This window comes from Crotalus tigris, unplaced genomic scaffold, assembly GCF_016545835.1.
Source record: "Crotalus tigris isolate CLP2741 ecotype Arizona unplaced genomic scaffold, ASM1654583v1 scf7180000018612.917631, whole genome shotgun sequence".
In the NCBI taxonomy this organism is placed as follows: domain Eukaryota; kingdom Metazoa; phylum Chordata; class Lepidosauria; order Squamata; family Viperidae; genus Crotalus; species Crotalus tigris.
In genome coordinates, this window is record NW_024097107.1 from 244338 (window position 1) to 260183 (window position 15846).

General features: G+C 44.4%; 1 protein-coding gene across 2 annotated transcripts in view; it reads right to left on the minus strand.

Moving 5' to 3' along the window:
* Window positions 1-13395, minus strand: part of LHFPL4 (LHFPL tetraspan subfamily member 4) — a 77942-nt gene extending 64547 nt beyond the window's left edge. For both annotated transcript variants that reach the window (XM_039355154.1, XM_039355152.1), the window contains exon 1: window positions 12287-13395. In XM_039355154.1, the coding sequence (XP_039211088.1) occupies window positions 12287-13220 (934 nt within the window). In that variant the 5' untranslated portion in view covers window positions 13221-13395. The remainder of the gene's footprint in view (window positions 1-12286) is intronic.
* Window positions 13396-15846: the final 2451 nt, after the last annotated feature.

The window sequence follows — 15846 nt, forward strand, 5'->3', positions numbered from 1 at the left end:
CAGTCATAAAAGGGCCAAGTTTGAAGACCCCTGGCCAAACATAAACCAAACTGAAAGAATATTGGGCTGATGGGAATAGGTAAGATTAGAGATGAAAATGGGAGCATCCCAAAGGTTTTCTTGTCATGTTTTCTTGTCAAGAGGAAACTCTTCAAAAGAACTTCGAGGCATTGTTTACCTTAAAGATTCTTTATTTTGAGTAACATAACATCAGCACTGCATAATCGAAGCCAAAAACTGAATTCCCCTCACCTGAGCACATAGTATCAAAGCACAATTCCCTCCTCCAATTAACTGTCATAAATCACATTCCCCAATTAGCTTGAAGTTCTCCAGTTCTCCAGCCTGCCCAATTCCTTATCAGCTCTGGTTACAATAACCTTGTTTCTCACGCTAGGTTTAGAGTTGTTATGTCTAGCTGGACTATTGTTCACATCCCCACTCCCAGCATCATCTAACTCTAAAAGCAAAAGGTAAAATATAGCTACATTTCCATCTGTTGTCAATGCAAAAACATCCGATGTGTTTGCGTTGACATTCCCAGTCAATTCTCAGCCTTAACTAGGTAGGTAGGATTGTATGAATGCAGAAGGGAGGGAGGGAGGGAGGGAGGGAGGGAAGGATGGAAGGAAGGAAGCAAGGGAGGGAGGGAGGGAGGGAGGGGGGAGGGAGGGAGGAAAGGAAGGAAGGGAGGAAGGGAGGAAGGAGGGAGGGAGGGAAAGGAAGGGAGGAAGAATACATATCCCAGATACAGATATCACATTGGTATTGATTCATATATATTTTACAAGCTACTTTTAGGGCATAACTTTGACAAGCTGTCCCGTGCAACATATAGCAGTGCAATACATAACCAAAATGATTGAATTATTTAACACAAACCCAATTAAAAAAACCACAACAAAAACAGCAATACTGTACACAAAAAGCTCTTAAACATTTCAACCAGCTTCTTTATGTCAGACTTAATGTTGTTTTAAATTGGAGGCCAAAATTAATACACTTTTTTTTCAATCTCACACATGTGTGTACAGGTAATCCTCAATTTACGAACACAACAGAGCCCAAAATTTCCATTGCTAAGCGAGACAGTTAAGTCAGTTTTGCCTCATTTTACAACCTTTCTTACCACAGTTGTTAAGTGAATCGCCGCAGTTGTGAAGGTAGTCGTATGGCTGTTAAGTGAATCTGGCTTCCCCTTTGACTTTGTCAGAAGGTCGCAAAAGGTGGTCACGTGATCCCAGGACACGGATACTGTCATAAATACACACCAATTGCAGAGTGTCTGAATTTTGATCACGTGACCATGGGGATGCTGGAATGGTCATTAGCATGAAAAACAGTTATGTCACTGTTTTCAATGCCGTTGCGATTTCAGACAGTCACTAAACAAATGGCTGTACATCGAGGACTACCTGCAGTTGAATGCAGAAGCAGGCCAGGGAATTGTGTGGCTTTAAGGCAGTGGTTCTCAACCTGTGGGTCGGGACCCCATTTGGGGTCGAACGACCATTTCACGGGGGTTGCCAAACAACGCAGTCCACCATTTTTTCCCCCTTTTCCTTAGCTGTGCTACTCCCTTTTATTCTATTGGCTTTCGAAAGCCAATAGACTCTCTTGAATAGAGTCAAATTCTATTGGCTTTCAAAAGCCAATAGGAATTGTCCAGGCTGTCTATGCCCTGCAGAGCCCGCAAAAGTCCCATTCTGCAAACGGTGCTGCACCAGTTGAGTAGTCCTCGACTTACGACCGGTTGAGTAGTCCTCGACTTACGACCGGTTGGGGGTCGCGGCATTAAAAAGGTTGAGAACCACTACTTTAAGGCAAGAAAGCCCCATTTCTCACATCGATCATCCTCAACCAGATTGCCTGAGAGTCGGGCCAATGAATTGGATCTCAAGAGTACATACTTTAATATGGGGCAGGAATAACTCAAATGCTTTCCAATAAGGCTTAAGGACAGTCTGTTGATATGATGAAGATAAAGAATAGGTCTGATAGATTCCCAGAAGTACCTGGGACTGCAATTCATGATGTCATCAAAGATAAAGTCAAGCTACTCTCCAAAGCACCTGAAGGCAGGACAAGAAGCAATGGATGGAAACTAACCAAGGACAGAAGCATCGTAAAAGTAAGGAGAAACTTCCTGACAGTTAGAACAATTAATTCCATTAATTAATCAGTGGAATGACCTGCCTCTAGAAGCTGTGAATGCTCTTTTTAAGAAGAGACTGGATGGTCATTTGGTATAGGGTTTCCAGCCTGAGCAGGGGGTTAGACTAGATGACCGCCAAGGTCCCTTCCAACTTTATTATTATTTTTATTATTTTTATTTTTATTATTATTGATCATCGCACAGTCAGCCAGATGTTCAGATTGGATTTGGCATTTTTGTCTACCTATCGAGTCCTTACCAAGGACCTGGGATAGGCAGATGTGGATGTTTGATGGTATTACAGATAGCGTCGCAGGATGGAAGCAGTTCCTAGTAAGGCCGCCTTTTGAAATTGACTTATTATTATTATTATTATTATTCAAAGAAAATGCTTTGCCTTCCTTGAAAGCCGAAGAAAGTGAAATGGCTGTCTGAAAATACCTGAAAGAAAGCAAAAAGCAAAAGGCCACAGAGACAGAGGAATATTTGTTCAACTAAATTTGAGTTCTAGCCAAAAGCAAAAAGAATTAGACGTAAATAAGCAGCATAAAGAAATTGAGGATGACAATTGAATAGGAAGGAGGAGTGTACGGAAATCAAGATTATTATTTTTTCCTGGTTAATTTGGATGTGGCCAGAAAAAAAAAACCCGAGGGATTGAAGTTCAGCCAGAGAAAGAAGACATGAACAAGAGAGGACACAAATACACAGAAGAACTATAGCAAGAAGACCGCAAAATGGATGGCTGCTAACAGAAATCTGGATTCTGAACTAGAACCGGATTTCCTGGAAAGTAAAATTAAATGGGGCGTGGAGCATATTGCTAACCACAGAACTGCAGAAGTTGTTGAAACATCAGCAGGGCTGTTGAAGATGTGGTAGGTGCAGTCTGTAGCCAGGTATGGAAAAAGTAACAGTGGACTCAAAAGGCTTCTGAACAATTGGACTCATCTCACATGTAAGATAATTTGCCCCACTCATTCCAGTGGAAAGGGCCTACTTTGGATCCCATAGGCCAGGCGTAGACAACCTTGGCTCTTTTATGACTCATGGACTTCAACTCCCAGAATTCCTGAGCCAACCAAGCTAACTCAGGAATTCTGGGAGTTGAAGTCCACGAGTCATAAAAGAGCCAAGGTTGTCTACCCCTACCATAGGCCAAAGAATTTTGGCTGGGGATTCCAGGAGAAGGGCCCTTTTTGCTGTGGCCCCCAGCCTATTAGATTCTCCTGTCAGAAGTGAGATCCACCCCCACATTCCTGGCCTTCTGGAAGAGCCTACAAACCTGGCACTGCTGCTTGGTCTGGGGCTTCACTTGGGGGGGGGGCTGGTGGCATAGAGAAGGTTCTCACCCCCTAGGCTGCCCATCATCTTGGTTTTAATTATTTTTTATCTTTTTATTCTAATCTTAATTGTGTTTCTAGCACTTTTAAGCTTTTTATTGTATTGCAAGCTGTTAATGAGGTGGGGGGCATAGAAATTGAATAAATAAATAAATAAAAATTATGCTCAAGGTTTTGCAGTCCCAAGCTCAACAGTACACAGAACATGATTTGCTGGTTGTACAAGCTAAACTAAGAGGTGGCAAGGGTTCTTGAGATCAGACTGCTACTGCAAGAAGATCACACTGCTGAGCAAATGACAAAATATGAGTGACATTTGGCTTTATCAAGTGCACACCAAGAGGAAAATTTATTTTGTGGTAGTTTAAACATATTTCTTTGAGCAAAGACATCCAACCCCCCCCCCTTTTTTTAAATTGCAAATTATTGTTTGAGTTGCTTAAATTTAAAAAGCGTTTTGAAGAAAAACAAAAGGTATGCATATGATTGGATAAAGATGTAAACTAACTGCAGTGAGAAGGGCCAGAGAAATTCATTTGGTCCAAGAGGCTCTACTTCCCACATTGGGGAATTAGGTAGTGACAGCACTCTAACCCATAGCTGAATGCCCTGACAATTATTTTAGTTTTAATTGGTTACATACTGGCTTCCTTGAGGACTAGCGATGGACATCTATGGTAACTTTAAGACCTATGGACTTCAACTCCCAGAATTCCTGAGCCAGCCACGGCTCAGGAATTCTGGGAGCTGAAGTCTACAGGTTGTAAAGTTGCCATAGTTGTCCATACCCCTGGCATAGACAAAAGGAACAGGAGCACCGTTGGGTACATCAAAAATAGTTCTGAGGAGCTTATTTTGAAAGAAATTCCTCGTTACTATATAGGAAAGATAAGAGATTCACTTGGTTTTGGAGAATTGGGATTAGGAAAATTTGCTGGCCACCATTCATTATGTCAAAAAAAATTATTATTATTACCAAAATTTTCTCCGTTTTTGTTTTGGGATCAACTATTGAGAACCCCAACTATCTGGAGCAGTAAAAAGGATGCCCCAAGTATTTGTAAGAGAGAACTTGCTCTATATTTTGTTTCCCAATTCTCCAACAGTGCCTTTTTCTTATCTCTCCAAACACCACCACCTTTGTTTTTCCAGCATTCCAGCATGATTAGACAATTTGATGATCATTAGCTGTCCAGTGCTCTTAACAATCTATGCAAGCCCAGGGACAAAGGCAATAAGTCATAGGTAATATGGATAAGTTCCTATTTCCCAGTTTTACTGAGGGGGAAAAATCTCCACTCAAGGGCTGGTATAATATTTATGCATTGCAGTAGTCCAGCTGAGTAGTGATGAGGGCATGAGTCACTGTAATAGATCAATATTAAAGTGGATTTATGAAGATATGTATTATCAAGGTCAGGTTCTCCCACTGACTACATGGCACTGCAAAAACTGGATAATCAGAAAGTTTGAAGGCAAAAACACAAGGCAAACGAACAAACAAAAATACGCTGCCTTAATGCTGGAGAAACTTTCGGGAATATCATGGACCGCAAATAGAAAAATAATAATTCAATACTACTTGAAACAAAACCAAACTGAAAAGGCTGTAATAAAATTACGGCTTAAACATTTTGGACACATAATGTGAAGGCAAGAGTCAGTGGAGAATACCTTGACGCTTGTAAAAATCAAGGGTAATTAAACAAAATTAGAAAGGCTGATAATGAGGGGGCTCGATTTTATTAATGATGACACAAGCATGAAATTACAGGAACTGAAAGAAGCAGTGATGAAATGATGTCCATCACATGGTGAAGTATTAGAAGAACAACAATCACCCTGCCTCAGACACAACATTTCAAAGGGCCCATTTGTGGGCAGCCATCTTGTTTCTCTTTCCAAAAAATAAATCCATTGCAGATGAAAAGAGAAGAGCTGCACAGTGTTTATAGCTAACACCAAGGACATCTCATTCAAAGATTGGCCCATCTGACTTATGGTCATTTTTCACACTTAACGACCATTGCAGAATCCCCCTGGTCACATCATCAAAATGTGGATGCTTGAAAACTGGCGTGTACTTATGACGGTTGCAGTGTCTCAGGTTCACGTGATCACCTTTTGCAACCTACTGACCAGCAAAGTCAATGGGGAAGCCAGATTCACTTACTGTAACCACCATGTTACTGACTTCACAGCTGCAGTGATTCACTTACAAACTGTAGCAAACAAAAATGATAAAATGGGGCAAAGCTCAGTTAACAACTGTCTCACTTAGAAATGGAAATGTTGAGCTCAATTGTTGTTGCAAGTCAAGGAGTACCTGCATTTCCATGATATTGATGAAAATAGCCAATGCCAAAGAGCACAACTTCAAAAAACGACCAAAGAACACAATTTACAAGCAAGTTAGGCTTTCGGTATTTAAACAGTGACTTTTCAACTATCTAGAGACAAATGCAATTGTTCTGCCTTGAGGCTTTTGTTTTAGCACAACCATGCCAAGGTATGAGAAATTGTACATAGTATGTATGCCCTTAGTCTAATCCCATGATGGCAAACCTTTTGGAGACCGAGTGACCCAGAACTGGCCCCACCTCCACTTCACCCCCTGCCCCCAAACTGGCTCCGCTCCACCCCCACCCCGTCCCCTGCCCTGCCTGCCCACAGGGCCACTCACCGCCTCCAGGGCCTGCCGCAGATCGCCCAGGCAGCCCAGCAGCGCCATGGTGGCCACACCCTCTGCCTGCACCCCGCAGCATCAACTGAGTGAGATGGGGCGTGAGGGCAGAGTCTTGTCCACGCTGCCTGGCTGCCATGTTCTTGGCTGCACTGCTCCCCATGGGCCACGCTCGGGGGCGACTCTCCTCCAGGGGGGCTGCTGGTGGTGGTGGGTCGTAGGGGGAGTGAGGCTGGGGCAACGGCATGTGTGCCCATAGAGAGGGCTCCGAGTGCCGCCTCTGGCACGCGTGCCCTAGGTTCGCCACCACTGGTCTAATCTTTGCTTTCTCATTCTCTTGTGGCTTCCTCTGTCATAATCTTCTATTGCCTCCCTGTGCTTGTCCTCTCTAAAGCCTCACGATTAAAGATGACAAGAACCATCTGCAGAGGAAGAGAATGCATGCAGAAAGGCACTCTCTTCCAAAACATGAGTTTTCCATCTCCTCATTTGGAGAGGACTCTGGGTTTTTGGAATGAGTTCTGGACACTCTTCACTACCTGTGGATTTCCCTACTGCTTTCCTTCTGGAAGCAGTTACGATAACCGATTAAGTCAGACCAACCAGTGTGATGAAGGAAAATCTCCAGTTCAGACTGACTGGTGTTTCGGAGAAGGCAGATGGATGGTTTTTGTTTTGTTTTGTTTTGTTTTTTAAAACATTTGGAATCCAGGAGTTTCTTTCCTCTTAATTAGATTCTACTTCCTTTGGTGGGGGGTAGGAGAGACCCCATTGTCTGAAGCCAGATTTTCCTAGGCAGCACTAATTAGAGCCTTCTCTGGTTTGTGAGCCACTAATTAGACATCAAAGATTTAAAGTGTTTTCAAACAGAGACATTGTCTAGGTTTGAAATTGCAATTTTGCCTGGAATCCCTTTTCTAGGCAGTAATGTGAAATGACCTTAAGCCTAGCTCGTTCTCGGAATGCTTCAGTGAGCAATTTAGAATACAGTTCTTTAATTTGGATTGTTGTTATGTGGTTATATTAGCTCTGTTTTTCTGAACTGCTTATCTGTAAACGTAAGTGGAAATATTTTAGTGATGCCTGCTTAAATGTTTTGGGTGAAAATACGGAACATGGATGTCTAAATGGTTTGTATTCTCCATAATGTGTATGTGTGTATGTTTCTCTGTGTGTGTCTGTTTCTATGTGTGAACTTTAGTTTGTTTACAATGTTTCCGTCTCCAGGCCTTTAATCATCTTAGAAGAGCAACTAAGATGATTAAAGGCCTGGAGACTAAAACATATGAAGAACGGTTGCAGGATTTGAGTTTGGCTAGTCTAGAGAAAAGAAGGTCTAGTGGGGACAGCATTTCAGTATTTGAGAGGTTGCCACAAAGAGGAGGGGATCAACTTATTTACCAAAGCACCAGAAGGCAAGACAAGAAACAATGGATGGAAACTAATCAAGGAGAGAAGCAACCTGGAACTAAGAAGAAACTTCCTAACAATGAGGACAATTAACCAGTGGAACAGCTTGCCATCAGAAGTTTATTTATTTATGAGACTTATATATGTTTTCTGAGGTTTTCGCGGGTATTTGTATGTAGGTCTTTGGTTGTTCGGGTTTACCTACTCCGGAAGGATGGAAGGCTGAGTCAACCTTGAGCCGGTGATATTTGAACCGCTGACCTGCTGAACACAGTCAGCTAAAGTGGCCTGCAGTACTGCACTCTAACTGCTGCGCCACCTCAAGTTGTTGGTGCTTCATCACTGGAGGTTTTAAAGAAGAGACTGGACAGTCACTTGTCTGAAATGGTATAGGGTCTCCTGCTTGAGCAGGGGGTTGGACTAGAAGACCTCCAAGATCCCTTCCAGCTCTATGCTAATTGAGTGTTTAGTTTGTTTTTGCTCTCTTTCTCTCACTTTCTCTTTTCTTTTTCTTTTTAAAGTTGCTTCAAGCAGCCTTTTTTTTCTCGTCTAGCTTTGTGAATTCCACAGATGGAGAACTTGTGTCCTACTTTACCTGGAAGAATTGCTTTTTATGCTTCTGCTACTACTTATACTACTCACATGGACATCTGGGGGCCCCAAAGGATGATATAACACCCCCTTTTTACCCTACACCCTGTCCTCACATTATCTGAATGAAAAACATTCTGGATTCTGCAAAACTACACTAACCTAGCTCAGAACAACAATAGCACCCAACCCGGATGAATTAGTTCTTTTGATTGGCCACTTTTGGAGAAAAACAAGTAGTGGTAGGTTAAGAGTTTTCTAATACGGTATTTAAATTGTGTTGCTCTCCTAAATTAATTCTAAATTAATACCTTTAGATAACCTAAAGGGGCAGAAAATTGGATGTCCTTTTTCAGAATAGATATTCATTGCCACTTTAAATAGAGAAACTCTTTCATTTGTCTTTCCTGTATTTTTATCTGAAACTTTAACTTTGAGGACATTTGAAAAGTTTGGGGAAGACTAAGTGTTGGATACAGAAAATAAAAGGAAAAGGAAAAAGAAGATAATTTGACTTCCATTGCCCTCCTCAGTAAAGTATCATTCCAGTCTTAATCTAAACTCTTCCTAAACATTTGCTTTGTGCTGCCGTCTTCACTAGCATCTTAGCCTATTCAGACCATACCACTCTGTGTGTATATGATACCAAGACTAAACCGATCTCAACTAATGAATGTTCAAAATGTTACGTGATTCTACGGTTAACTTGCAAACCATTTAAATAAGTAACTTTATCTGACCAGGACAAACTTTTGTGAATCAACTATTTGGTAAGGGAGATAATATTGCAAATTATTTGGGTGAATTAGCTCTTAGAATCATAGGTTCAATATGACACGTTATTTCTTTTTTTAAAAAAAAACTTGTCCATATTTTTTAACCAAGACAAACTTGTGCCTTCAGTAAATATTTTGAAAATGTCATTTGGCAACTATTTTATCAACTCTCTTTGGGTTAAATAATTATTCATTAACTATACAGTTGATAGGCTAAAAAAGCCTTTACTGTATACCGTTTGGTGTGCCGTCATGTTGCTTTTAGTGGTTCTACAATCTCTTTCTTTGCTACGTTCTAATGCAGGGGTCTTCAAACTTGGTCCTTTTATGACCATGATGCTCTTCGAATGTAGTAGACTTGGTCCTTTTATGACACCTGGCTGAGGAATTCTGGGAGTTGAAGTCCACAAGTCATAAAAGGGCCAAGTTTGAAGACCCCTGTTCTAATGTTTTGCCCCTCTAAGTCTTTGGCAGCTGAAATCAATAGATTTCATTGTGGCATTTTACTCTGGACTGCCAATTACAATGAATGGACAGAATACTGATGGTTTGTGGGGGGGGGGAAAGTATGACATTTCTGCCACATGTAGCAATACAATTTAAAATTCTGAATGGGGGCCATTGTATTATTTTATGATATTTCCATAACCTGAGAGTCCTCCAGCTACAAAGACCTCAACTTCTGGGATTCTCAACCACAGCCATGCTAGCTGTAGAATTCTGGAAATTGAAGTCCTCACACCTGGAAGGCATCAAGTTTAGGGATTCTCTTTGTGGAAGCAATTCAATTCTTTGAGCTTCTACTCAATTATATGTGTCACAGAAGGAAAGTATTGCATGTTCACATCTGCAAGTTCAATCATAGCTATGCAAGTTCCTCAAAAGCTCTAGCACTGGCATCTAAGTGTGGTTTTGCCAAGAGCGAGGAACCTGTTCCCCTCAAAATGTTGCTAAGTTATGATCAGGCATGATAGCCAGTGGTTAAGAAATTCTGAGAATTACAAGTCAGTAACAGTTGGAGGACTATAACGTCTCTATTGGTCAGGCCCCAAGAGCCTCCCAAAAGCCTGACAAATAGAGTTATTTCCAGTTTCCTTTATTGTTCCTCACCTAGGGACAAAAATATTGTCAAACTAAAGCATCACTGGAAAGATACTCTGAGAACTACTATGGAGGAACCATCTTAACTTTCTTTCTCCTAACTAAACTATCTAAACTTCATTGTCTCTTGGTCCTTTTGAATGCAGCCCCTCCCTCTGGGGAATCCAGACTACGTTCCACCACAATATCCTTGTGATGCACCTGTGGCCCCATGTAGTTCTCCGGCTTTACATCATATGTGCCATTAGGTTTTTCCTAGCATTATAGCAGTCTTTCACAACTTGATGCTCTTCGAATGTAGTAGACTTCAACTCCTAGAATCTTAGCTAGCATCTGGAAGACATCAAATCAGAGAAAATCAGCTTGGAAGAACTGCAAACTAGCATTATTAGTCCCTGCATCTTTCATCACTTAAAAATAGCCTGTATGAAGAGAGGTTCTAGTCATCATGGCCCCTTTCCCAGACTTAAATGAAGCTTACTTCAGACCCCGGAAAGCCTTTTTATTGATCCATTAGTTCTTTTTAGATAGTCTGCTTTCTGCTGATCAGACATTAATTCACCACTTTATGCCTCTATGCTGAGCTTGGCAGCTTAGCTCATTTGGGATTCAAGTCTTTCTTCCTTAAACAGGTCCAGCAGTTGGATTTGAGCCCACTGCATAAAATGCCTTTAAAATGAGGAGGTATACTTTCCGTCTTCATTTTATTTTACAGATATCTTGTTAGTCCTTGTTTTCATCATATAGCTGCTATATGATTTCTCAGACAACAGTTTTATTCTAACACTGAATGCATCTTTATACCATAACTTTTGTCTGCCTTACTTGCTTTAAAGTTGAAAATCTAAATCCTTGTCCTTTATTATTTTTCTACCTTCCATACTTTTCCTGGGCATTCACATGCCTCAGTAGAGTTCACACAATATGCTTAATCTGACAATACAATTATTCCATTACCTGGATCTGCACAATAAGTTGAAGTATAAAGAAACATATTGGACTTGCATAATACACTATGCCACAGACAACCAAACAAGGTTAAAGTTAACCAAGTTTAGTTAACCAAGTTTAGTATCTTGTTTAAATGAAGGTGTTGGGTCTTTAAGTGTTCAAGCATATGTCATTCTTTCCTCCCTTGGGCTTTCAGTACCATGGACAGAAGCCCAGAAACTTGACCAATCTTTCAGATCCTGTATCTGACTCCCTGTAACAAGGATTTGGCCTTTTAACTTTTTTTAAATCAGTTTTTTAATCTGGTTAAAACTAATGGTGATGAGGTTTTACTTTTTATTTATGTTAAACTTTTGATTGAATAAGTAAATACAATTTATTTACTATTCAAGATAAAAACTGTTTCTGGCAATCTATTTGCAAAGAGATTTGGATATATCAGGGTTTCATTTGTCAATAAACTAATCCCATATAAAATTACACCACTATCAAAAAATACTTTGTTGGGGGTCACACACAAACCATTCATAAGTTGCACACACACACACACACACACACACAACCTAAAACACACATCTCTGTGACTCTTAGAACTGTCACAAACATTACACAAACTAAACCAAACAAGTCTATTCCAACAGATCGCGGACATCTGGAGCTGTCACTCACTTGATTTAACAGGGCAATAATTTTATAGGCTCAGAACAGCTTGACTCCCTTCCAGATGCTTTGAATCTCAGTTCCCCAAATCCCTTGCCATTGATCACGTTGGATGGCTTGATGGTAACTGAAGTGCAACTTATCTTTGGGAGAATGAAATTGTCTACCAGTATCCTGCAGAATCTCATTCATAGTTTATGTTTATTTTAAAGGGCCTTCTCAAGTCTTCCACATATGGTGGAGAGAGACTGTACAAGAGTTTATGGTATCTATTTCATTACCAAGCATCCTATTTTGAAAATATAATGTATAGGCCTTCCCTTCAGTCCCCAGTTCAGCCAAATAGTTATTCATTGAGGGTCTTCCACCAATAAAAAAATGATTACATCCTGTTACTTTGGCTGTTCAGATCAATTCTCTCCCCCCCTTTAGTTTTCCCTTCTAAGCAGGGAAGTCCTCCCACTCATTCTATTTAGCCTCTGCTTTCTCCTTTCCTATTTCAGTTTCTGGCATTAGTGGCCGAGAAGGGGGGGCGAGGGGAACACACGATTTCCTGGAGAGATCTATTATTTGCAAAGAGGGTGGGCGGGGGGGGGAATGGCCCCCGCTACCTTACCTGCCAATAGCTGCATCCAAGCACAGATCTTGTAGACCGTGGCCGTGTTGCAGAAGAAGAAGAGGGAAAAGCAAGTGATGCAGCCCAAGATCAGCACCATGGAGAGCAGCACGAAGAAGGAGGCGGCCTTGAAGGCGCCGGAGGGAATGCTGCGGAAGTCGGCGAAGGAGCCGTGGCAGGTGAGTTCCCGGTTGTTGCCTTCGTTGCCCACACAATAGTGGAAGAGGCCGAAATAGCCCGGCTTGGGCGTGCTGACGCTGTCGCCGATCCAGTAAGGCTGGATGAAGACGACCACGTTGATGATGGCGAAGCAGATGGTGAAGATGGCCCAGAGCACGCCGATGGCCCGCGAGTTCCGCATGTAGTTATCATGGTACAGTTTGGAGGCCTCCTGCGACGGCAGCATCGTGCCGGGAGGCTCGGAGCGCGGGATCCCCGGCGGCGCAGAAACGGAGAGCGCCCCAGCGCTTCTTCCCTGGCGAAGGGCGGCTAGTCGCCGGAGCCCCGCGGCGCCGGCCGAGGGAGAAGCCAAGGGGGGCCTGAGAGGGGCCAGGCCATGGGCCCCCGGCCGGTCCAAGCGGCGGGCCGGGAGCCCTAGACACGCTCGCTCGCTCCCTGCAGGTTCAGCCGCGACTCCATCTTGGCTGCTGCCGCTCCCGCTGCCTCGGCTCTCGTTGGCTCGCTCGCTCGCTCTCCCGTCCGCCCGCTCGCTCGCTCGCTCGCTCGCCTGCCTGCCTGCCTCTTCGCTCGCCTGGCCGAGGCTCGCGCTCGCGGCGGGGGCTCGCGAGCGCGTGCGAGCGAGCGAGCGAGCGAGCGCCGGGCCCCGGGAGGAGGAAGTCTGGAGCGGTAAGCTAAGAAGGTGGGGAAGGAAGCAAACGCTGGGGCAGCTTCCCACAGGGAGGAGGAGGGGGGGGAGAGGCAGCGCTACGCACATGCGCCCAGCACGCAGGTCAAGGGAGCCGGAGGCCCCCGGCCGGCTTCTGTTTGCCCCGGGCCCCCCGAGGCTGTGGCGGCGGAGGGGCAGCGAAGGCGGGGGAGCCTGCCGGGTTCCCCTTTGCCGCGGGCTCTTCGCCCCCTCCCGGGACGAGCGTGAACGGCGATCTTCCCTGGTTGACGAAAATAGGGACGGCCGCTAGAGGCCAGCAAACTACTAGTTTCTCTTCGGTCGTCCGAATGTTTGCAGCGGAGCGCTCGATTGAATGTGGAATGTTTGTAGCCCAGACAAGAACTCCGCCGCAGGCGGCGGACCCCGAGAGAAGCCGCAGCGGAGAGAGGCGCAGAAGGAAGGTGGAAGCCAAGGAGGGAGGGAGGGAGGGAGGGAGGGAGGGGAGACCTCCACCTCCGCAGCTGCTCCGAGCCAGCCTTCATCCAGCAATAGGCTCTGGAAGAGGCATTTCCTCGGGGAGCCCCGGGGCTTCCCCAGGTATCCTGCTGGTGGTTCTTTTCGTCTCCCTCCCGTTTCTTCCAGCTGTTGAAGGAAGGAGGGAGATCCTTCGCCCATTTGATTCCCGTTCTCCAAGCTGACCCTGATGGAAGTGGCGTCTGTTGGGCTATATAACCCAATCCCAGCCTAATCGGAAATGCAGTTCAGCATCTCTGGGGAGCATCAGAGGGGGATTACTTTAAGGACTCGTCCCAATGTGACAGAAACAAGCTTCAGTTCCAGAAGTTGGACTCAATCCTGTAGTCTCTACAGCAGTGATGGCGAACCTGTTAGAGCAGTGGTTCTCAACCTGTGGGTCGGAACCCCATTTGGGGTCGAACGACCATTTCACAGGGGTTGCCAAACAAGGCTGTCTGCCATTTTCCCCCCCTTTTCTTTGGCCACGCCCCTGGCACCCGGTGATGTATAAGTGGTTGGGGGTCACCACAACATGGGGAACTGTATTATGGGGTCGCAGCATTAGAAAGGTTGAGAACCACTGTTTTAGAGACCGAGGGCCCCAAAACTGGCCCCGCCCCTGCTCCACCCCCCCACCCCGCCCCCTCTCTGCCCCCAATCCCCCGCCCTGCCTGTCCACAGGACCACTCACTGCCTCCAGGGCCCGCCGCAGATCGCCCAGGCCGCCCAGCAGCGCTATAGCGGCCACACCCTCTGCCCACACCCTGCAGCATCAACTGTGTGAGGGCAGAGTCTTGTCTACGCTGCCTGCCTGCCATGTCCTTGGCTGCGCTGCTCCGTGTGGGCCATGCTCGAGGGCAACTCTCCTTTAGGAGGGCTGCTGGAGAGGAGGAGGTGGCGAGGGGAGGCAAGGCTGGGGCAACAACACATGTGTGCCCACAGGGAGGGCTCCAAGTGCCGCCTCTGGCACTCGTGCCATAGGTTCGCCACCACTGCTCTACCGTCTCAATTCAGAAGTCAATTTCTGCTTTCTTAAATATTTTTTTTAAGATCTCAAGATTTCAAAGGAAAATACCTTTTCCTGATCAGTCCAGGGAAAAGGTCAGAATGGTGAGCTAAATTCAAGAGCACCATCAGTGATGAAGCAGGAAAAAAAAAAGTCAGATCTGCAGGATTTCAAACTGGATGAGGAAGGCCAGAGATTGCTGAAGCTGGAGTACATCTGATCTCTCAGGAATCGGATTCCCTCTGGAGCATGAATGAGCATCTCCTGGCTCTCCAAATGTCGCTGAATTCTCAACTCCCAGCAACCTCCGTTGGCATGGCCAATGAATAGGGGCAATGGTTACTGCAGTCTAAGAACATGACCATTGGAGTAAAGACAAGGAGAGAAAAAGCCCGAACAGCATTTTTCAAAATGAAAAATGTCTTCTGCAGTCACAACATAAGCCTAAGACTGAAAAACAGGCTTGTCAGATGCTATATTTTTTTCTATCCTGCTCTATGGAGTAGAGAGTTGGTCTCTGGCAGAAGGCCACCTGAAGAGACTAGAAGCATCTGAAATGTGGATTTACAGGCGGCTGTTACGTATAAGCTGGGTTGACAAGATCAGAAATGAGGAGGTGATCAGCCGCCTGAGAAAGCCAAGGGAAATCATCAAAACAATTAAAAAACGAAAATTAGAATATTTCAGACATGTGATGCGACACCCAGAAAAATACGGCATACTCCATTTAATCCTCCAGGGAAAGATGGAAGGCAAACGAGGTCCAGGCAGAAGAAGAACATCGTGGCTTCAAAATCTAAGGGACTGGTTTGGACAAAACTCAGCAGCACTTTTTCGTGCAGCTGCTGATAAAAATAGGATCGCCAATGTCCGATAACGGATATGGCACAAGAAGAAGAAGAACACCAGGAGGGACACACATTTCTCACCTCCATTCAGAAGAGATAAAGATAAGATCATGGATAAACTAGGACATCTGACTGATATTGAACTGACATTTGACTGATATTGAACGTTTTAATAGGCTCTGGATGATTAACATACCCCACTTCTGCATCTTAGCTAGTAAACCTCTTAGCTCAGGGGTTCTCAACCTTGGCAACTTTAAGACTTGTGGACTTCAACTCCCAGAATTCCTCAGCTGGCTGAGGAATTCTGGGAGTTGAAGTCCACAAGTCTTAAAGTTGCCAAGGTTGAAAACCCCTGTCTTAA